This window comes from Acomys russatus, chromosome 24 (assembly GCF_903995435.1).
Source record: "Acomys russatus chromosome 24, mAcoRus1.1, whole genome shotgun sequence".
Lineage (NCBI taxonomy): Eukaryota > Metazoa > Chordata > Mammalia > Rodentia > Muridae > Acomys > Acomys russatus.
This window is the reverse complement of record NC_067160.1, coordinates 47475355-47499347: the sequence shown is the minus strand read 5'-3', so window position 1 is coordinate 47499347 and position 23993 is coordinate 47475355. Positions and strand designations below refer to the sequence as shown.

The 23993-nt window shown below is 49.9% G+C and overlaps 1 protein-coding gene across 1 annotated transcript in view; it reads right to left on the bottom strand.

The window, feature by feature from the left end:
- Positions 1 to 3967: 3967 nt before the first annotated feature.
- Ttll11 (tubulin tyrosine ligase like 11) overlaps positions 3968 to 23993 on the bottom strand; it is a 227423-nt gene continuing 207397 nt past the window's right edge. Inside the window, exon 9 of the mRNA XM_051166567.1 lies at positions 3968 to 4581. Within this exon, the coding sequence (XP_051022524.1) occupies positions 4304 to 4581 (278 nt within the window). The 3' untranslated portion in view covers positions 3968 to 4303. The remainder of the gene's footprint in view (positions 4582 to 23993) is intronic.

The window sequence follows — 23993 nt, the reverse complement described above, 5'->3', positions numbered from 1 at the left end:
AAATGAAATGGGAGAGCAGCAGATTTATCAACGGAGGCTAGGTAGGTTTCAGGCTACAGCGCTCGCTGGTGAATTTCCCTCTGTAAGCGTGGCCAGCTCTCGGCCGCTGGGAACACACCGGATGAGTCCTGAGCTTCAAGAGCAGGTACCCAATGCCAAGCACTGCCAGCCCAGCGCTCACTTAGAGCCGAGGAATAGGGACCATAATCAAGAAAAGGGGGGTCGGAGGGTTGGTCAGAGCCATTTTGGGTTAATACTCTGCCAATCACAAAGCCAACTCCAGACATCTGAGGAGTGGCAATGAATGAATGTCTCAAGTGTGTGCAGATGAAAGGCAGCCGGGAGAGAGGGAGGGAGGGAGGGAGGAAGGGGGGAGGGAGGGGGGGAGCTAGTACTTCCGCTTCATTCATTTTGATGGGCGTTATTCAAGAGAGCTTTTAACTTCGGTCCTGTTACACTTGCTAGAATCCGGGAGCCAGTGTGTGAAGGCAATCAAACATCCAGCCAGTACACGGTTTGTGTAAGTGCTTGCTTCTGCGATGGCTATGCTGTTTGTCATCTTGCCTAACATTTGTTCCCAAGTCACTGAGACAGGGGATCACCTGGTTAGGTTTTTGAGGACCTGGAGCCCTTACAGTCTGTGAGCACACAGACTCTTGGGGCCCAATAGAAGAAATAACCAGAAGGTCCCATGTCCTTAGAATTCCCAGGTATGCCCTGATGGGACATCCCGCTTCCTGGCCACGTAGACTGCCGTGTCTGGCGACCTGGCTTTGGACGGGTGTTAGGAAGATTGGTAACAGTCCTCATCTTTCACTGGGTACCTGGATCAGACAAGAAAACAAATTTAAAAGAGCCCTTTGAACTGAAAAACATGGAAGACATGTTCACTCACACGAGAAAGAGACTGTAGAATAATCTAGAAAGGCATGGAGTACTTTTCAAATGCCTATTCAGTCCAACTCGCTACCTACCTAGGTTCCCAGCAGACTACCTTCTCTGAATGTGTGTGGTGACTGTAGACAGGGAGACAGGGTGGAGGAACAGGGCCAAGGCTATTTTCCAGCAGTCCTTGGAGTCCAGGGCTGAAGGAGATGGGTGCCCTCCAACCCCTATACACACACACACACACACACACACACACACACACACACACACACACACACACACACACATATCCCTGCAGGCCAGAAGAGGGCATCCAATCACATTATAGATGGTTGTGAGCCACCATGTAGTTGCTGGGAATTGAACTCAGGACCTCTGGAAGAGCAGGCAGCGCTCTTAACCGCTGAGCCATCTCTCCCGCCCAAAGCCATGATTCTTAAGAGCATCAGGAGAGGCGTGGTCTCCTCACCTAGAGCTGATTAGTTTCCTGTCACTTCAACAAGCCCTGATGGAGTGATGCTCTGTGAGCTGGCCTGGGACCCAACAGCACATGCCTGGCCCTGAAAAGAGGTCACAGCTGGGTGCCTACAGGTAAGCGTGACAAAGAAGGGGGCTTTCTGGGTTCCTGGACATATATGGAGGAAGCTGTTCATTCTGTGAGAGGGAGGGGAAGTGGGGGTGGGGACAGCTGGAGCAGAGTGCTTGAGCAAGAAAGTTGTTTTCCATTGGGCAGAAGGATCAGCATGGACCAGGTAGAGGTGGCAGCAAGGGTGGGGTGAGGAGCCTGGAGCAGAGGCCTGCCAGGGTCTTCCTGCCAGTGAGGAAATGACTCATTGTTTTCCTGACAACAGATTTCTAAGAGTTCTAGGAAGCCAGAGCAGCAAACCCAAGACGGTGGGGTCCGTGTGGCTCATAGGGAAGAAAGGGAAGGGCTTGATCCAGAGGCCTTGATTGGGGTCAATTTCAACAGGATTTGAAGGCTCTCTGATATGTTGGCTGTTTAACAATTAAACTTTATTATACAACCCAACTAGCTTACACAAAAGGGAAAAAAGGTTAAAGAGAAACAAGAGTGAACCTTCCAGTGTCTGTTCCACGGGACGGGTCCCTAGGTGTCTCTGGCCTGCGCGCTGGTCCGTCCTGTTCACTGATCCTCTTCCTGATCCACATGCGCTCAAGCCTGGTCTGACCCTGCTGCTCCTCTCTCTGTCCCCTCTGCCTGCCTGTCTGTCACGTGCAAGGGGTGGTCTGCCTCTCCCATTGAGGGTCGATTAGAAACACAATAGTCCAGGTGGAGTTCCCAGGTCCACTTCCTGAATTTCAGGCCTAGGATGGTTCCACCCAGTCTATCTCAAGGTATCTGTGGTGTGTCCAAGGGCAAAGCCCGCCAAGATTGCTTTCACCTGTGACAAAGCTTACAGTCTTTCCTACACTGGTATTCTTGCTCCTTCCAGATGTTAGAGAGGAAGAGACAGGGGGTATGGAGCATATCCTGGAGAGACTCGTTGAGGTCTAACCTGAATACTATGTCCTTGTAGGCTTCCTTCTGGCCAGGCTGGTGGGTCATAGCATCAAACGGATGAAAAGCCGAGCCTAGAGTGTGGGCTGGGATGGATCTCAAGGGTCCTTAGGCCACTGGTCACAGACGGTGCAGCACTCAACAGAGCCACCCCTGCCCCACCCCCCAGCCTGCCTGGGCTCTCTGGCTCTGTCCCTGTACTGCTAGGAAGAAGGACCCATCTGCATTGCTTTCCTTTTAGTCCACACCTTGCAAAAAGTGAGAGGCAAGGCCCGGCATGATGGTGTACACCTTTAATCCCAGCACTCAGAAGGCAGAGGTAGACGGATCACTGTGAGTTTGAGGCCAGCCTGGTCTACAAAGTGAGTTCAGGACAGTTAAAGCTACACAGAGAAACCCTGTCTCGAAAAACAAAACAAAACAAAACAAAAACAAAAACAAAAAACAAAACAAAAAAAAAAAAAAAGGAAGGGCTAGTCCCCATAGCAAGTAAACACAGTGGTGCCTCTAGAAAATGGAAGGGGATGTGGAAGCCTCCTGGCATTCACTCTCATAGCTGAGTGGCCTCGAAATTCTATCCAACGCTACTGGGGTAGGGGCCAACTTGTCAGTGATGGGTTCTGTAATTGTCTCCAGGGAGTCGAGTCCTCAAGGGCGCGGAGCTGCCTAAGGTCATGAGCAACACAGTGCTCCCAGGATGGAGGGGCTCAGTAACTGTGGAGCCAACAACAGCCTACCTGTAGATTCAGGCATGCCGTAGAGGCTGTTTCTCATCATGAGCTCTGACATTTTTTCTTTATCACCTTAATGCGACTGCAGTTCAACCTCTTAAATGCATTTCCCCTCTGCCCCTCCCCGAGACTCCACTCTGTGCTGGCGAGCACTTTCTGAAGACTCATTTAGAGAAACAGGGTCAAGTCACAGCTTTGTTTAATAGGTTCCTGCAGCTGTCCAGCTCTCGGCTGGTTAACAAGAGTCCCCTCGCACTTCTCCTTTGGGACATCTGCAATGAGACCCACTTGATCTGCCCAAGGGGTCCTGAGGAGCAGGCACCGACCGAAGTCTTCAAACTCTGCTCCTGGCAGTAGACATTTGAGAACACTGATTGTTCTGGGCTAGGCCGCCACAAGCCCTACACATACTCCTGCTGGTGCCGGCTCTCAACCCAGCCTTACGGTCTCTCCTCAGAAGGCCCTCCCCTCACTCAAGGGCTGGCAGCACAGTGCTAGGTAGCCAGTGGCTCTTGGCCTATGGATTGGCGCCCCACCTTCGTAGGGGTCCCCTGGAACCTGGACAGGGAGGGAGACTGGAGGACTTTACTGTGTTATTTCTTAATTAGCAATAAATCAAACATTTCAGTGACAGGCAAATTAATGAAATAAGCGAGGTCAATCTGTTAAGTACACCCATGCGGCACATGATTGGGGTGTCTGCCTTCTTGATATTTTGACTTCTTTTCAGGGGATGAGTGGAAGGATCGGGGTGTGGTCATGCTAAGCTCTGACCAGCAGGCCCTCAGAGGCCCCAGCAGATCCCAGTGGAGAGACTGCTCTTCACATCCACAGCTGTCTGCTCTGAGATGGTCTGTCCTTTCCCCCTGCTCTCCATCCCCCTGCGGCCCCAAGCACGGCAGAACTGCCCCAGTTGGTGCTTCCCAGGAGCCCAGAATAGTATGTGCCATCTGTCACAGCTCAGATGTCATATGTACACTGATGACTCAACAGGGTGGGTCACCATGAGGTGCTGGGAGGAAGATGGGCAAGAATTGTCAATGTGAGGTGAGAGCCCTGCAGAACACAGAGAGGATGCACAGCCATTGCAGCTGGGACCCCAGTGACTCCCGACAGGTGTGGGGAGTCCAGGGGCATGCCTTCTTCCAGGACGACAAGGTGGCCTTCAGGACAGAGGGTGTCTGGAGTGAGAGAGCTTGTTAGTGCCGATCACTCCGGGTGCAGGGCTGTCTGCAGCTGACCGGGTTGTGGGGTTGATCTCCTGGGGAGGACTGCTTTGGGTGCGCCGGCCCCGGCCACACACCAAGCGCTTTTCATCCAGCAGGGATAGGTGATACTCGCACAGGTCGATCAAGGAGGCCACCTGCTCATGGAGAGGGACCATCTTGAACTTCCTCTGAGCCAGAAAGAAGAAAGCTTCAACGAATGCCTGCAGACACATCCCTGTGGGCAGAGAGATGCTGCTGTCAGAGAGCTCATGGTATCCCAGGGAGGCACAACCCCAAAGCACAACTGCTAGCAACAGTCAGCCCCTCTGCTTACTGGGCCTTCAGTGTGGATATGCCACACAAAGCCAGTACACAGAGTACGTTCCATGCCAAGGCCTTCTGCACTTAAACAGTCTCACGATGTAGGTTTTATCTCGTAAAGATGGGGAATCTGAGTCTCAGAGAAGTGGGGAGACCTGCGTAGAAAGTGGTGATGCTTAGATTTAAACCTTACCCTAAATTTGATTCCTGGGCACCATGACAAACTGTCTTCCCATGAGAACCCTGCTCCCAACGTCTCACCATTAGAGGAATAAAATCAGCTAAGTTATCAAGCCAACAACAAAGCATGCTCAGCCAACTGTATCTTAAAGTTTATGTGTTTTCCTGCTTGCAAAGTTTACCTCACCGAGTAAAAACACCCAACCCCCATCTCTTTGGTTGTCACGTCGCAATGTGATTCATCTCTCTTGCCACATGCCACAGGCGCGTGGTCTCCAGCCAATGGGACTATTTGGGAAAGTTCTAGAAACTTCAGAGGGCGGCGCCCACCTGAAGGAACTTGCTCACTGGGGCATGCCTTTGAAGCCGATGCCTGGTCCTTGATCTCTGTTCCTCTCCTTTACTTCCTGTCCTCTACAAGGTGACCTTTGCCACACCCCTACCACCATAATGCTTTGCTCAAGTATATGGGACCAAACAACCATGAACTAACTCCTCTGCAAACCGGAGCTGTTCTCTTGGGTACATCTCAGTCACAGAGACATGAGAGTAACAAACACACCAGTGGCACTTATGTTTGGGATGCACGATGTACCATCCCTACTGTGCCCTTGCCCCTGGGATGCCCCAGGAGATACCTCATAAGCTCCTACCTATCCCTGAGATTCGAGCTCAAAACACCCAGGTTAACATGAGACAGAAGCCCTTTTTAGTGCTGGCATGAAGCCTGGGAGGCCAGGCCATGTGACTGTCCCACAAGCATTCTACCACAGAGCCATGTCCTGGTCCCACCTGCTCGGGCATCAAGTGACAGAGGAGAATTTGATGCAGTTTCCGGCCCTTGTCTCACAGTGCTTGCCAGTGTGGTGGCCCATTTGTCATAACTGGTCAAACAGTATGGAGCAGTGCAGGTGCCTATCTGGGCCCATTCTTTGTATTGTGGTGTTCTGTATGATTTTGGCAAATGTGTGAAAGTCAAGTGTCTTTGCTTGTGATGTCACACAGAACAGTTTTGCTGCCCCCAACTTCCTAGCTTCCACCCACCCATCCCTCCTTCATTCTTCTAACCTTTGGCGAGCCACTCATCTTTTCATCGTTGCCATAGCGTTGACTTTCCCAGGATGGAGGCAGAAGGGCTTGTAGAATGGCTTTTTCCACTTAGCAGGTTCTGTTGTGGTCCACTTAGGTATCTGTGGTTTGTTAGCTCCTCCCTCTCTTTTAACTTAATGTCTTAGGACTCCATACAAAGAGACAGGCTCCATATGGGCATTTCAAACACAGCTTCCATTATTTTTTTTCTTTTTTTTTTTTTTACAGCTTCCATTATTATACTTTGTTCTCAGCTGTCTCCCCCTCACTACCCTCCCCCTGCTCCCCTCCCCCTCCCGCTACTCACTGCCCCCTCCGTTCCACTTTCCATTGTATTTTATTATTGGCTCTATTTCCCATGTCCTTCAAGTCTCTTCCTCCATTCTCAAGACCCCTTTTCTAGCTTTGTAGCTTATAAACAAGCATATATAAACACACACACATACACACGCGCGTGCGCGCACACATACACACACACACATATAATTTTAAATTTAGGCTTTACACATGAGAGGGAATGTGAGTTCTTTTCCCAAGTCAATTGAATCCATTTCCTGCAAATGTCATTGTTTCATTTCTCTTTATGGCTGTATAAAATTCTATTGTATATATGAACCATTTTTCTTACTTATTCATCCATCATATGTGGACATTCAGGCTGCCTCCATTTGTCCATTCACCTGTTGATAGACAGCCAGGCTGCTTCCATTTCCCAACCTTTACAAATTTGAATGTGCATGTATCTCTGTGATGTTCTGAGCAAGGGTCATTTGGGCTTAGTTTGCTGAGGGAGCTCTGTGCTGAGGTACATAGTGGCTGCCTCAGTTTACACCTCACCAGCAGTGAGGAAGGGACCCTCTTTCCAACATCCTCACCAGCATTTGTTGTCCTACGTATTTAAATAATAAATAAATACATCAATAAATAAGCAAGCAAATAAACAAACAGGGTCTCACTATGTAGCTGTGGATGGCCTGGAACTTCTGTGTAGATCAGGTTGGCCTTGATCTCAGAGATCTGCCTGTCTTTGCCCCCTAGATCCTGGGATAAAAGGTGTTCACCGTCATTCTGCCTGGGGTGAGATAAAAGTCTCAAAGCAATTTTATTTGTGTTAACTTACTGTTTTGTGTATGTTCACGTGTGTGTGAGAGTGTACATATGTAGCATGCAGGTATGAGTGACTGTGTCTACGCTTGTATGTGGAGGTCAGAGGTCAACCTCGGGTGCTGCTCTTCAGTCAATCATTATCGTTCTTGGCTTACTTCTGAAACAGGGTTTCTCACTGGGACCTAGGGCTCATCAGTTAGGCTAAGCTGACTGGCTAGGGACACAAGGATCTGCCTGTCTCCACCTCCTCAGCGCTGGGATTCTGACCCTGCACTACCATGCTGGCGCTTCCTGTGGGTGCTGGGGATCCGAGTCTAGCCTTCATACATTCCTGTGATGGCTGAGGACACCCTTGCAAGTGTTTTTATTGGCCATTTATGTGTCTTCTTTTAGAGCTGCCTGGGCAGTTTGTCATCCCTTTTCCTGGTTGGATACTTTGGGGCTTGTTGTGTTTGTTGTAATCGATTTATCTTCAATATTAATCTCTTGTCGGATGTAGGCTTGGTGCGAACTCTTTTCTCTGATGACAGTTCCTTGCCATGCGGAAGTTTCCTAACTTCATGGAATCCCAGTTGTCAGCTTCTGAGTTTATTTCCCACGTGCGCCGTCGAAGCCCTGTTCAGGAAGGCCTTGCCTGTGCTTACACCTTGAAGCGGTTTCCCTCCGCCCCCTCCTTGCCTTTCTGTTGACAGCACAGGCCTCAGCTTGCCCAGGGTTGTTTGGTGGGCCTTTGGCTGAGCCCATCTGTCCTCCTTAGTAGTGGCTGTACCCAGAAGATACTTGGTAAAGACACACTGGAATCCTGAGTGGATGGCTGGGGGTGGGTCCGTGAGCAGATAGCTGGGTGGGACACACTGGGATTGTGATTGGATGGCCAGGTGGGTCTGTGAGGAGATAGCTGGGTGGGAGAATGATGTGTCAGTCCAAGATGCTTTACGGATACTGCCTCTGATCCTCCTGTGATCCCCGAGAGGTTAGGAATGCTCTACTTTACAGAGGAGGAACAAGACAGAGACGAAGTAGCTTCATAGGGTCACTGACAGAGAATGCTGCCCTCATTATTTGTGGCAGTTCTCATACCAACTGTATTGTGTCTACATGAAAATGAACCCCAGGGCCCATGTATTTCCCAGGGACCCTCAGGGAGGTGACAACTGTGCCAGAATCAGGGCATCATGGTGTGCTAGATGCTGGCCCTGACTTTGCTATACCACACAAGCCTACTAGGTTGTGTGTGTGTGTGTGTGTGTGTGTGTGTGTGTGTGTGTGTGTTCTATGCCTGTGTCTCTGCATAAGAGTATATGCATGTGACTGTATGTGTCATGGTTGGTTAGGTCAGATAGATACAATGAATGATGCCCAGAGAAAGTCAGTCACCTCCCAACCTCCCAGCTCTGTGGTCTACACATTCTTCTCGAACCCTGGCCCACCAAGGGCAGTGTCTGAGAGTCTGCATCTCACTCGCCCACCAAGGGCAGTGTCTGATGCTCTTCATGTCACTGGCCCACCAAGGATGGTGACTGAGACTCTGCATGTCACTGGCCCACCAAGGACAGTGTCTGAGGCTCTGCATCTCACTGGCCCACCAAGGACAGTGTCTGAGGCTGTGCATCTTTGACTTCTGTTGAGATAAGGAGCTTGGGCCAGAATGTAATCAGCCACCTCATCAATCACGTTGCTTACTTGTGTTGACAGTAGTTATAGCAAGTGTTTGCCAAGGAAGGAAGTGGCCAACTGTGTATACTCTGGCTTAGGCAGGTCACAGCTCTGAGTACTTCCAATGCCCGCACACAGCAGCGCTAACAGGCACGCCAGTCACCACTGTCTTGTTAAAATGTGGATTCCAGCAGGGCGTGGTGGTGCACACCTTTGATTCTAGCACTCGGGAGGCAGAGGCAGGTGGATCACTGTGAGTTTGAGGCCAGCCTGGTCTACACAACGAGTCCAGGACAGCCAAGTCTAAACAGAGAAACCCTGTCTCTAAAAAATAAATGTGGATTCCAAGGTGAGACCAGAGGTGTGCTTGTTGCGGGTCCGGTGGCTGCTGGCCTCTGGCCCACACAGAACAGTGGGATAGAAACATACAGCGCCCTGTAGCTCGCTGGGATGTCACTTTTGTTCCCTCACTGGCACCTGCCTGCGATTCCAGCTGTCACCATCCGCAGAAGGATATGACCCGGGGAAGAGCACATGGCTGAGTGAGTAGATGAGGACACTCTGAGAGAAGGAGGAGGGGTGTTTAATTCACTACTCTTAGCTTTTTAAAAAAAAAAAATCTGTCTTTTCTGATTTACTAGAGCAAACATGCAGTAAAAATGTACCAAAAAATGTTTTTGAGTCAGGTGACAAAAGGTCTCGCCTTGTAGTCCAGGCAGGTCTTAAACTTGTACAATTCTCGTGCCCCAGTCCCTGAGGGTTGTATTTGCACATCTGCACCCCACACCTGACTTACAACGGGAAACTCTAGTGGGTGTGAAGAGGTGCCTACAAGGAAGGGTGCCTGCTTCTTAATGCTGAGCCTGAGTCTGAGGCTGGGTACTTGCATTGCTTTAAAAAATACAGCACAGACACATAGACACACACACACACACACACATGCACACATGAGTGAGCACACACACACATACACCACACACACACACACACACGCGCGCGCGCGCGCGCCAGAGACCCATTCTACTTTGATAAAAATTTTAAAGTAACACACACACACATACTTCTCCAATTATCCTTGAGAGGTATGTTTACAGACTCCCCAGAGAAGTCCTGAAACTGAAGCCAATACAAAATACTGTTCTGTACATCCTATATTTTCCTTATATGCCCTGAGCAACACAACACAGCACCAGAATTAATTCAGCTCTTCTTGTCTTATCACTGATATTTGTTTGAGTCACCAATCTCTATGCTTTGGGCCATACTGAGTTAAGGGTTGCTCAAGCATTGGCACTGCCGTGCGGTCACAGCCATCTGATGTAGATGGCTGCTAAGTGACTAACGGGCAGGTAGTCCATACAGGGCAGACACACTGGACAAGGAGATGGGTCACAGTTCTGGTGAGAAGGAGCAGATCAGCCTGGGATTCTATCATACGACTCAGATACATAATCCACAGCATTAGAACGCTTACTTCTGGACTTTTTCTTTTAGTATTTGAGACTGATGTTGATAGTAACTGAAACAGGAAAGCAGTGCTTTGGATAAGGGGGACGGCCATTTGGGAAGACAAGAGCAAAGGATCACGGTCATCAGTGACTCACACAAGAGTGCCCATCCTGACTCTTCAGCCAGGAGAGGGCAGCTCTCAGCCCATCACCCCCCAGACCTGGTCACCCAACAGGACTCTTGGCTCTTCACAGGCCACAAGGTCACCATCCTCGCTGGGGAGTCCTTGCCTAGCACCAACATTTTACCCAAGAGCTGGGTGGTACGTGACATCTGAGTCAGTCAGTAAGCCACAAAGTCAGGACCAGACCGCAGCTCTCCCAGATCTCGGCATACTTCCAACCCACTCCCAGAGGAAGAACTGAAAGAGCCCAGTGAGTAGCACATGCCTGCTGATCTCAGCATTTGGGAGGCAGAGGCAGGAGGATTGCTGAGAGTTTAAAGGCCAAAGTTGTCTGCCTGGTGAATCTCAGGCTAGCAAAGGAAACATAGCAAAACCCTGTCTCATAAAAGACAGAATGACAGTGAGATTGAGAGAGAGAGAAAGAGAGACAGAGAGAGAGGAAACCTGACAAAATGAAAGAAAAATATTAAAGCTGGGGGCCAGGGAGGAGGGCTGCCTCTAGTTGGCCAGTGGCCCTGATACTTTGCCCAGCCCTGAGGAGCACATCCCACTGAAGGTCATGAGGGCTGGAAGTGGGGCACACCCTGCACAGCACACCATCCACAGGGGCCGCTGACCCCCAACAGCTGTGCGTATCTGAGTCTCACAGGATTACTGCTCCTCTTTTTGTCAAGTGGCCCAGACAAGGATGGCCTGGCCAAGGTCAGTGTTCAGCAGATTTCCCAGAACCGAACCTTTTTATGGCTTCGTGGAGCTGCAGATGGGAGGAAGAGAGCTTGCGTTTCCCACAAGAAAAGTCACGGTCGAATTCAGGGTTAGCAGGGGTAGGGTGATGGGGTTCTCACTAGCAAAGGGGTGGGGCTTGGGCTCAGGAGGAGCAGCAATTCCTAGCTGCTGGAAAACCAGCCTTGCTGGGAGCCTTCCTAACCAGCCCAGCATCTATAGTGGGTGGACCCTGTCTTCCTTTTATTTTTTTTATATTCAGTGTAACATCAGCAGTAAGTTCAGTGATGCTCAGGCCTATCGACCCCTAGGGCCCCAGGGTCCTCACTGACTGCCCTTCCTCCGCTGTGTCCTCAGGAAGATGTGTGCCATTCATTTGTGAGCCTGCATATGGGAGTCTGCTTTGCTTGTGCCCCCCTCTCTCTAAGGGGTCTCATTCAGTACCCCATTATGTAGCTCAGCTGGTCTTGAGCTCATAGCAAACCTCCTGCCTCAGTATCCTGAGTCCTGGGATTACAGGTGTGAGCAGATGCCCTGCAGCTTGCTGTGCAACCCTCGGGACCACTATTGGAATGTCAGTACAACATTTCGAAAAGGCCAGGGGAGACGGTGCACACCTGTAGCCCCAGCACTTGGGAGGCTGAAGCTGGAGGCTTGGGTGAGCGCAGGAGGTGTAGACCGGCCTGGACAACACAGCGAGACCCTGAAACCAACAAACGCCTCGGAATTGGGTCTTCACGCATCAGTTCTCCACTACTCCCTCTTGAACAATGAGTGCTCATATTAGTCGGCTCTTACGGAGAATGGTGTAATAAACAGTTGGTACATCACTGTTTTTATTTCTCATTCATTTTCTAATAATAAAACCCCAGATATCTGGGTTGTTGAGGATACACACGCAGACACACACACACATACACATGCAGACATACACATACACACATACATACACAAACACACACACACATACATACACACGCAGACACACACATGCAGACACACACACACACAGACACACACATATGTATATGTGTGTGTGTATCAGGTTAATTTAGCATGAATTAGTTCATATTAAAAATACTTCTGGCCTCATAAGTACTCATATGGACAGAGGACAGGAATGGGCAGGCAAGACAGCATTAAAGCCATGGTGCAATCACTGTGGACTTCAGAAAAGCAGTTTGGCAGAAGCTTACCAGCCATTATGCCATTTAACACAATAATGACAGACCTGGACATTGGCCAAACAAATTATTACTTCCAAAAGGAAATACAGGGCTGGAGAGATGGCTCGGAGGTTAAGTTCACTGGCTGCTCTTCCAGAGGTCCTGAGTTCAATTCCCAGCAACCACATGGTGGCTCACAACCATCTGTAATGAGATCGGATGCTGTCTTTTGTCTGATGTTCTCTTTTGTCATGCAGACACATGTGCAGATATAGATAGATAGATAGATAGATAGATAGATAGATAGATAGATATTTTTAAAAAGGAAATATACTGCATTTTCTCATAGGGTGGTTCCTTCCTGACTCCACACAGTACAGCCCTTCCATGGCATTATAATCTCTGCTTTTCTGTATTTTCCAAGTGGAATCATGGGTACTCACTCTTGAGGGTAATTGAAAAACAAAAAATAAAAAGATCTTTTTTTTTTTTTTAAACAAAATACCCCAACCAGACTCCAAGGTACTGATTCTGTGAGGCTCCCCATGGACCCCCTGTGGGAGCCAACTACACTTCCTAGTGCTTGCTCCTGTTTCCTCCTACTTCTGGCTCTAAGTCCATGGGTACAGGAGAGCTGTGTGTTCTCAAGGCATGCCCGAGACGCAGGCCTTACGGTGCTCACTGTGGACAATGCACACGAAACCAGCTGGGAGAGACCCATGAAAATGCCCCTGAGAAGATTTGCAGATGGGTGAAAACAGGATGATTTTGACTAGGGGCTCCTGGACTTCAGATCCCCTGCCTGGTGGGGGGTGGGGGAGAGGGATACTGAAATCAGATAGATGCCTCAAACCAGAGCTTCCAATCCAGAATTCCAAAATGGGGCCTGAAAATCTGCCTTCAAAAAGTCCCAGGTGATGCTGAGGGCTAGGGGCCAGGGGCCTCACTTGGAGACAACCCGCTCCCCAACTGAGTCCTGTCTGGAGGAACTTTACTCTGACCGCCTTGAAATGAGGAGCTTGACTTTGGGCTAAAGACATTTCTTTAAAAAGACATTTCTTGTAAGACATTGATTGAGGGAAACCCAACATCTTTATTTTTAAAGCCCAATGACTGATCTAAGAAACCACGAACCTGTCCCAGTATTATGCTGAGCCCTCCTTTGGTTCCGAGAGACCACACACTCTCAGTTCTTGTGGACTCACTGCCTAGCCACCAAGTGGGGAGAGTTCCATGACCCCTCGTGGTCTGTGCCCCCGTCAGTCTTACTGAGGTGTAGACGGCCCTGTCGACCACGGCAGAAGATTTCAGGCTGAAGAAGATAAGAGGACAGTAGGGAGTTCTGAAGTATCAAGATGGCTGTGTCTCCATGCTAGAACCAATGGGCATGTGTGAGAGAAAACAGGGATGTTGCGCCAGTCAAAAAAAAAAAAAAAAAAAAAAAAAAAAAAGCTGAGAGTGGCACCTTGGATCGCATAGCAGTGGGTGAAGGCATGAGGCTGAGCAGATGCTGGATATAGTGTAAGAACAGCGCCAACGGGAGCTGAGATCTGCCCATGGGCCTCATGTAGGTGTGAGGGAAAGGCCGCAGTCTTGATAAAATAGGGCATCTGGCACCAGGTCCAGGAGACAGGCCTTCTCTTGATTTTCAAATCTCTCATGCACCAGCTAATTGGAGGCCCTTGCCAGAGATGCAGTGTTCTACCGCCTTCTCCTGGAGGTGTTGCCTGCTGATAGTGAGCACCAGAAGGTGCACTTGTCACAGTGGATTTGGGGGCCTTTAGGATGAGCACTCCAGTGTGGTCATGGCTTGAAGGACTCTTCAGGGAGCAGCATAGTGAGGAAGCCCAAAGGATGCTGTCTGAGAGAGCTGGGACTGTATGTGCTAGGCTGGTGGGAGGGCAGTGACGAGCCCTGGAGGATTCTGGGAAACTCTTCTTTTAAAGTCTCGTTGCCACCCATCCCTGTCTTCAGTTGCCCAGGATGCCGTGGAGTTCTACAGACTCCGTGACAAATAGCAGTAATGGCAAACTTCCTCGCACTTAGAAGCTGGACATGCCAGTCCAGGTACCAGCACGGCCAGGCTCTGGGGAGGGCCTCATCTGGCTGGCAGATGGCAGCCTTCAGAGGTCAGAGAGTACATGGCCCAGCCCTCTGCTGTCTTTTCTGATGAGGGAACTAAACACAATTGGAAAGGGGCCGCGTTTGACACCAGCCACTTCCTTAGAGGCCTTGTCTCTTTGGTCTGTAACCCATCCCACAGGGGTCACAACATATGAGGTGGGGGAGGGGCACTCCGAAATCTTCATTTCTGCTAAGGAGGCGCTACCATGTGGGGTTACTCTCAAATGCCTTAAGTCTCCAAGTCCCAGAGCTACTTAGGAAATGGTTAAATCACCCTCACCTCAATCCGTGCCCCTCCACCCGCCCACCTGCCAGAAGGGAGGCACTCAAGGCTGGGCTTATCTCTGGGAACATCTCCTGCTAACAATGCCTTTACACGCTTGTTATAGCCAAAGTGACGAGCACCATTAGTTCAAGGTCATTGGGTCTTGAAAGCCCTGGGATAGAAACTGCCTGTACATTATTCAACCAGATCATACCAAAATCTTATAAAGCAGATGCTGGTCACAATGCCATTTTACATTCAGGAAACATGCTAAAGGCACATGGCTGGCAGGTGCGACCTGAGCAACGGCCTCTCAACATTTTGTTCCATTGCTGCTCTGAATCTTCAAGCATCTGGCCACATCAGAGTTGCCTCAGGACTGCAAACAAACAAACACCGAGAACAACAAAAACACTTAAAGAAGAAGAGAAAACTCCAGAAGCAAAGTCAGCCTTGGAGTGATAACGGTAGGGCACCATCCATCTCTGCCAGATGTCAAGAAGGACAGGCAAGATCCACGGGTTTTTCTGGCCGTGCTTTCCCCACGCCTGAAGATAAGCGGTGGAGCGGGACTTGAAACTTCATTTGGGTGGACATGTCACTGGAGAAAGCCGCCTTTGAAACATTCTGATCGCAGACTCATGCCTCTCCCTGGAGGTGGCCATTGAATATTGAGATGCGGCCACTGACAGGACATGGCCTCATTCTGTCAGTTAGCAGGTGATGGAGGACCTACTAGCTCCTGCTGGCACAGGGTCCTCTCCTCTCACTCGCAGGGAGGTGTAGGACACATCAGCATGGCAGCTCCCTAGGAAGCCTGAGGCCTGAGGGCAGAAACAAAGCCAAGGCTTTCTTGCTGCTTTCCGGGTCACATGGTGTCTCTTTCGTCTTGTCTAGTTCCGAGAGGTGCTCGGCAAAGGCTACTAGGCCATGAGCTCTCCATCTGAAGTTGAGGGGGCACGTACCCAGTGGCCAGGCAGCCAGGCAGGGTGACTCCCTGGTAGAAGAGGTGCCATTTCATCCCAGGCACATCTCACGCTCAGACCTGCAGTCGTGTCTCAATCTAATTAAGCTTTCTTCCCATTTGACGGCTATGTATTATTTTACAGTTTCCAGAACACATTTGCATATTTGATATAATTAAATCCAAATCATTGTTGACAGCCAGAGTTATTATCCCACACTGAAGATGAGATTGATTTCCCCTACCTCCCACCTTTCAGTCAATCCCTGCTCTCCTCTCGGTATTCAAATTTCTTCTTACTCAACCAGAAGAGGAGATGGTGCCTCACAAAAGTCCTAAGTGTACGTGCATAGTCCTGTTTGGCTCAGAATCGTTGCCAGGAAATAAAGTGGGAGGATCCGGCTGGAATCACCTTAGTGGCCCCTCCCTGCACACTGCGACGGCACCCAGAAGAGCCCCCAGAAGGTGCTCCATCCCCAACTCCCAGCCTTCTCCCTGTTCCTGTGGTGCCCAGAAGCCTGGCCCTCTGCTGCATGGACCCATCAGCTGTCACCCCAGTGCTCCAGGCCTGGTGCTTGGGTCTCATGCTGGGTAGATCAAATCCAGGCAGTTCCCAAGAGATGGCAAGGGGCTCAGTGGATGGTGACTGGGACTCTGGAACCAGATCCCAGCTCTGCCACTGCCAGGCACGCAAAGTATTTCTTTTCTATATGTCTAAGTCTCCTCTTCTGTGACATCTGCCTTAGGTGGCTTTTACAAGGAGCCACCTGGACGAAGGCAACATGGGACTCTAGAAGCTGGCCATGGGCTGACGGTCTCCTTCCCACTTGCATGGCCAGACCCAGCCTGTCTCACCTGCCGGAGTGCTAGCTTCTGGCTCTGACTTCTCCCTGTATGATGGTTGCTCATCGTTGGCCTCCCTATTTGTCTGAGCCTCACAAGATTACAGAGTTGGCCTCTTCATTGCTCTCTCTCTCTCTCTCTCTCTCTCTCTCTCTCTCTCTGTCTCACACACACACACACACACACACACACACACACACACACACACACACACACACACACATACTTTATGGCTTTGAGCTGGTCCTTGTGTTCCCCTTCTGTAGATAAGGGTCTCTTGGGATTCTAGAAATTGTGGTAGCTGACTGTGTCTTCTGGATGTTTAAAATGGTGAAGTGATGGTTAACACTTGATAGAAGCCAGATTCACCTGGGAGATAGGCCTCTAGGCATGCCTAAGGGGAATTATCTTGATAGCATTAACTAAAGTGGGATGACCCATCCACTGTGGGCGTACCATTCTCCGTGCCATGTTTGTGTGCACACATGCGCACGCCCTCATGTGTGTGCGTGTGTGTGTGCACATGTGCACATGTGCACATGTGCACATGTCCTGGATTGTACAAGTGAAACGAGCTTTCATTTGTCTTTTCTGACTGGATGCCACACGACCAGCTGCCTCAGGCTCCTGCTGCCTGGACTACCCAGAACAGTGAGCTAAAACAACCTTCCCCTTCCTTAAGTTGATTTCTCATTTTTGAATAGCAAACAGAAACCTAACTAAAACAATTGATAGCTAAAAAGTCACCAGTTACAATTCTGAGTAAGTTCTGCGGGCTAGGCCCCACACGCCCCTTCTCTGCATGGCCTGAGGTAGTCAGAGAGGCTGTCAGGACTCATCTCTTCATGTTGAGGAGACTTCAGTGCTCAACTTAGAGAGCGCAGGTGGGTGTGCAAGGTCAACTTCTCTTGGCCAAGGTCACATCTCAGAGATGGATGGGGTCTTAGTTTAGGGTTCTAGTGTTGTGCTAAACACCATGACCAAAAGCAACTAGAGGAAGTAAGGGTTTATGTTAGCCTCCGACTCCCAGGGCAGGGACTAAAGCCAACTGCTTACTGGAGCGCCTCATGAGGTTGCTTGCTTTCTTGTGCAACCCAGGACCATCTGTCCAGGTGTGGCATCACCCACAACAGGCTGGGCCCACCTATCACACCAACCAAAAAACTGCCCTATAGATTTGCCCACAGTCCAATCTGATGGAGGCAGGTCCTCACAATTGGGGTTCTCCTTCCCAGTGGCCCTAAAAACTAGCCAACATAGAGATAGTACTGGGGTCCCCCCCAAAGCCCCTTACTCGTTTCCTCTCAAGCCAGGGTGGGGAGGAAAGCCCCTCAAGGGCCAACCTTACAGGAAAGAAAGGGTGGCAGCCTTTTCCTGCAACATCCCCTCGGCACACACAGTCACTGACTACAAGTGTCACGGCAGGAAGGAGCTGCTACCACCTTTGTCCTTGTCTGGGTAGAGAAATGAATATGTGTCAAGCCAGAGCCATAAATAGACCTTGCAGGAGACTCATCGCCCCTAGTAGGCTAGAACAGCCAGTGACAGACACAATCAAAGGCGAAAGCAAATATCCCACCCTTCGTTCATCACAGGTCACAGGCTGGCCCTGGGCAGAGTGACCCAAGGGCCCAGGCCCCTCCCATCTGATGTCACGCCTGTTCTCACCGTAACAAATGAGTGTTTCAGACTCATTGTGAAGATGGGGCAGGACTGGCCCAGCCCTTCCTTCATCGCTGCGTGCCACCTCGGATATTTCTTCTGCAGCCAGTGACTCTGTGGACATCCTGAGGCTCAATAGTCACTCCTCAGCAAGTTGCCAAGTCTCTCTGGCTTAGAAAGAGTGTCAGAGAGAGCACACCCCAGGACCTCACAGGGCAATTGCGCCTCTAAGGAGAATTACCGGTGTCCCAGCACTGCTCACATCTCATTTAATTCTCAAAGGAAAATTCTAGGTGGTGGATGCATTGAGACCATCCAACCCCTGCTTCTTCCTTTGGTTGTTCCAAGCCTTTTGGGTTGGGTCTAACTTGGTCCTCAGCAGAGGGGTGCAAAGCTGGCAATGGAGCATAACCCTCCATGCAGGCCACTTCCTGGTTTCTTACTGCTGAGAGAGGCAGGAAGAAGGCACATGGGGCACACATAGAGGGAAACCTGGCTTCTCGTGTTGTCCTGGGAGGTTCTGAGTCGCAGGCTGTCCTCTCTGACGCTGCTACCAATGGCCATGCAGAAGCGTGGGTTGTCTGCTGTCTCTGGTGTATCAGTGTGAAATGGAACTCACAGGATTCTGCAGACACCAATAACATATCTGTGTAATTCTGGGCCAAGTATTTTCCTTTCCTTTTTTCTTTTCTCTCGCTTCCTTCCCTTCTTTTCTTTCTTTCTCTCTTTCCTATTTTTTCCCTCTCTTCTTTCTTTCTTCTCTTTCTTTCCTTCTCTCTTCCCAGGCTTTCACTCTGTAGCCCAAGCTGTCTACACTCCTTCTTCAGGCTCCCATGTGTTCAGATTCCAAGCACAGACCACCACACTGAGTGTGTACTGTACCTTTAACCATGTCTTACACCTCCCAGTATTGCATATACATAGGTAGTTTTTTTTCCCAGACTGCATAAGTTCCTAGTGTGTACATACCATGAGCTTTAAAGCCCCTCCCATCCCCTCCCCCACTGGTGGATGCTTCAAATGTTCTTTGTCTTCTTTCTCTTGGTCTCCTTTTCTTGGTGTTGTGGTCACATGATGCTGCAATGATCTTTGCACACCCATTGGAACATGGCATACTTGAAGAGGCCATGCCTTCCTTCCCTCGAACACTTCCGGGTCTCATGGGTAGCTCCTACCAAACTCTCCTGGGGTTAAGACCCTGAAGGAGCAGCGGGAAAAGACTGCAAAGAGAGGTCTTCTTTTTATTTGTTTATTTATTTAGAGACAAGGTCCCCTGTAGGCCATGCTGGTCTCAAACTTTCTATGAAGTTGATGAGGACCTTGAACTTCTGATCCTCAGGCCTCCTCTCTCAAGAGTTGAGATTACAGGTCCCTTGGGCTCTTCTGCAGTGCTGAGGATCAACTCCAGAGAGCTGTGCATGCGAGGCAAGTGCTCTACCAAATGACCTCCATCCTCCAGAGGAGCCATGCCATGCCAAATGCTATGAAAGAATTTTCTTCGGTGTTGGGGGGCAGGCAGTGCAGGAGTCTTGGGGTCTGGCAAGAGGCCTTGGGAGTGAGGCAGCAAAGAGAAGAAAGGCAGGTGCTTTAAAGTCTGTCCCTTGAACGAATGCTCCAGTGTGGATGCTCTCGGCCACCAACCAGCCTGGGCCCTCCTTCTCTCTCCTACCCACGCCCTCAGCAAAGCCTTCCAGGTGCAGACTGGCCCGCCCAGGCACACCTCTGCATCTCCTTCCTCCCAGCTCAGGAGAGGACTGGGCCACTCCAGTCTAGTGTGGCTTTTTGAAGGACCAGTGCCCTTCCTTTTCCACCTCTCCCTTCTCCTTAGCCTCCCTCTTCAGCACCCACTGAGTGGCAGGCGCATCCCCCACCTGCCCCAACTCTCTCTTCTCCCTCTGCCACTCAGTTGCCTGGTTGTCTGGTGCTGAGGTCCTGAGGGCTGGCATCCACTGCCCCTCCTTTATCCCTCTTCCCCTATTTTCCTCCAGTCACTTACTAGATGAGCTTTAAATACTTTCTAAATTCCTCCCAAACCTTATCTGCTGGCCACAGGGGTTTTTAGCCTCTGGGATACCTCATTAGCATCTCAAAGAATCTGTGGAGGATGAGTGTCTTGCTTCTGGCTTTCCATTTGGCCTTTTTTTTTTTTTTTTTTAACCTACCCTGATAAATGTTACCTCCACCTACCTAACCTGCCAGGAGCCAGAGGCCTGGGTCAATTTTGACCCCTCCCCCCCCTACACACACACACACACACACACACACACACACACACACACACACACACACACACACAGACTTCTACACACCAGGCAGTGTAAACCCTGCTCTCCATATGCCAGGATTTCTGCACCTAACTCATCTGTCCCCTGCCTCCAACAGAGGCAGAGACCAGGTCAGCCCTGCATTCCCCTGACTTCAGTCAGGAGAGGCCACACTCTTTACCTCCTCTAGGGGACCTTCAAGAGCTCCTCCTAAGCCCCTTGCCCACTTCTGCAGAAGCTTGGCCTAGCAGTGTCCTCTTCCTATGATCCCACTTTCTCTGTCCCCCAGCACTCCCTCTGTGTCTTAGCTCAGTTGGTACTAACTGACCTGCCTCCCAAGGGAGATCACTCTCTGTTACTCTCATTGACATGTATTTTCTTTCACAGAATTATCAAAAATGCTTTGATTACAGGTCTGCTTTTGTGTTAGATGTCTGCCTCTGCTCCAGACAAGGGCCTAGGTGCTCTGAGCGACACTTGTGTGGCACATCGCACAGCTGTCGTTCTACCTGGGCCGGGAAGAACCCGGGTGGCTATTGGTCACTATGTGTGAAGGCAGAAGTGCCCAGGTCAGCTGTGTGGTGATGGTCTTGGCTGGTTTGCTGAGGCTCTACCCTGGTTGTTGTTGTTGTTGTCTTTAAGACAATCAGAAGTAGTGGGACAGTCTGTCCCCCTGGATGGCAGCGGCTTTGGATTCCCCAAGCCCTTGTGGTGACCCTCTACTTCCCAAAGATGGTTAGTGCTGTCCTGTTACGTCCAGTATTTAGAGAAGCTAAAGGCCTGGCCTGGAAGAGGTGGGCTTTGGGGGTGATGTCCACTCACAAGGGGACCCAGCCCTGTCCTCAAGGAGACCCCCAAGACACCCTTCAGAGCCTGTCTGTCACTTACAGAGGTGAAAGGAGGCAGATTGGTGTCAAAAAGAAGACAGAGCAGTGAGTTTCAATTTGACTCACATTAGGAATGTCACATTAGATCACAAGTGAGAGGGAGGAGACACGCTCCTTTATGAGGGAGTTTATTTTTGTCACTTTGTCAGAGAGAAATTGCAGCCCTGGGGGCATTGGAGCTGCACAGAATCATCCAACACATTAACATGCAAATCGCCTTCTTTAGAGGGTAATTTTATTAGTGCACAAAAATCAGAAAAACCAGTTTCTTTCTTGTACCGTGCCTAGGAGCAATCCTGTCCTGGGGCTGGTTAGGGCCAGTGCACAGGGAGAAAGTTAGGGAGACACTTGAGCTTGGTTAGGACTTTGTCGTCTCCTCTAGGCACACACCCTTAGGTGACAGCTGGTAGCTGTCAGGTGCTTGGGATGGAGAGAGCAAGTGACTGCCTCAAGACCCCACAGTTTCTTCGCTAGAACGAGAATTGGCAGAGCCAAGGCTATGTGCCTCAGACAGCCTGATGGGCACCAGGAAACCACTCATTGGTTCACGTGGACATTCAGTCACATTTATTCTAGAGGCTTCAACTGGGCTAAGCCATGGGCCCCAAAAGAGAACCTGGATCTGGCAGGAAGGCACTCATGGGTGCCAGTAAAGAGGAAAGCAGAGCATGCTGGGACCGTGCTAGGGATGAACGCTGTTAGGCAGGAAGGGTTTCACAGGGGCCCTGGTCAAGGCTGTAAAGAGCAGAGGACAGGGAGAAACATCTGAGCAGAGGGGTGAGATGGGGAACAGCAGGCCGGCCTTGATAATGATGCCCAGGGTGGGGGTGGGTGGGAGATGGGGAGTGGGGGTGATGAGGGGTGGGGGGCGGGGTGGGGGTGGATGGATGGGGGAAATGGTGGAGGGATGGGGTGGGGCAGCAAAGGTGCTCTGTTTTACTCTACTGTGGGCTGATGGTGAGCTTAGAACAGAGGAAAAAAATCCACAAGCCCCATGGGAATTCATGAGGGAGGGGGTTTCCCAGCCCCAGGGTGCCAAAATAACAGAAGGTTCTATGAGGCTGCGGTTACATAAGACTCCCTCCTCTTTTTTCAGCAGCGAGCAGGAAAAGCAGGGGCAGAGACGCCCACAGCCACCAAGAAGCGCCTGAGTGATGTCAGGTCTCCCCCAGCAGGTGCGTGCACTCTTCGCAGGAGGCCACTGGTGCCTCTGAGGCTTGACACCCCTCCTTCGCCCTTACCTGGATGGCAGCTGTGGCATCTAGCCATGGTGGGGGCACAGGGAACTTTCTGGGCGCTCCAGTGGTTTGTCTTTACGGAAGTCCATTGGGAGAGCGTGGTTGCTATTGTCATTTGGAGCCAGTGTTCCCGACCACTGAGCCATTTCTCCAGCCCTACTCCTGGGTTCTATAAGAAACCCCTCCATGGCCTCTGCATCAGCTCCTGCCTCCAGGCTTCTGCCCTGCTTGAGTTCCTGTCCTGGACTATGCAGTGAAAGTGTAACCCTTTCCTCTCCAACTTGCTTTGGTTCCTGATGCTTCATCACAGCAAAGGCAGCCTTAGGTAAGGCAGGACCTCAGCCCGAGACTCCAGCACACCGGTGGGGCATTTCAAGGCTCCAATGAAGAAGGAGTTTTTTAGAGAAGCCCAAAGTCAACGTGGGAAGAAAAATAAAGGCAAAGAAATGAGAGGAAACCCAGGCCTCTGGCACCAATAGCCATAGCACAGTCAACACAGCCTGGGCCCAGGCAAGATAAATATAAAACTCTCAGAAAGGACGACTTGAGAGAAAGTTAAAAATATTTTGAACTAAATGAAAATGAAAACCGAACTCACTGGAATGTGTGGGACACAGTGCTAGCAGTGGCGTAGGTAGATTTACAGCATCAAATGCACTGAAATATAAAAAAAATTTGTTTTGTTTTGTTTTGTTTTTTGTTTTTTTCAGGCTGGTGTGGTGGTGCATGCCTTTAATTTCTGCACTCAGAGCAGAGGCACATGTGAGTTTTGGACCAGCCAGTGAGTTTCAAGCCAGCCAGGGCTACAGAGACATCCTGTCTCACAGAAATAAAAAGTTTTTATTTTACAAAATGAAAAAATAGCAAACGCAGAATGGCAAAAGAAATGGTAAAAATCAGGAAACAAATCGATGAAAACTACACAGGATATCAATAAGGAAAAAATCAATAAAACAGAGAAGCTTATCCTTGGGGGGGGAAATCAATAAAATTGATAAAGCCCTACCAGCCTAACCATGGAGAAAAGGGAGATCATTAACTATTAGTAATACATTACTGATATCAGAAATGGGAGGTTTCTAATATTAGCGTCAGAAATGTCCCTGCTGACCCCAGGGACAGGATTAGGGAACATGTATGGCTATCATGGATGACATCTATGCTTGTGAATCTGGTAACTTTAGAGGAAACAGACCAGTTTCTTCAAAGAAAGAATTTACCAAAATTTACATAAGGAAAACCAATAATCCAACAAGCCCATTATCTATTATTAGAGAAATTCAATGAAGAATTTATAGCTTCCCCTAAAAGAAAGCACCAGGCCCCAAAGGGCTCACTGGTGAGTTCCCCTAGATGTTTGAAAAGGAACCGATGTTAAGTTACATTAGAATCTTCTAGAATGCGGAAGGAACCGATTCTTTAGACTCCTGCTATTTGCCCAAGGAGCTTCCTTGTTCTTACTTCAGCTTAATTCTCTTGTGGTCTGAGAGCAGCTTATCTAATTCCCTGCTTTCTCAGAGTGACC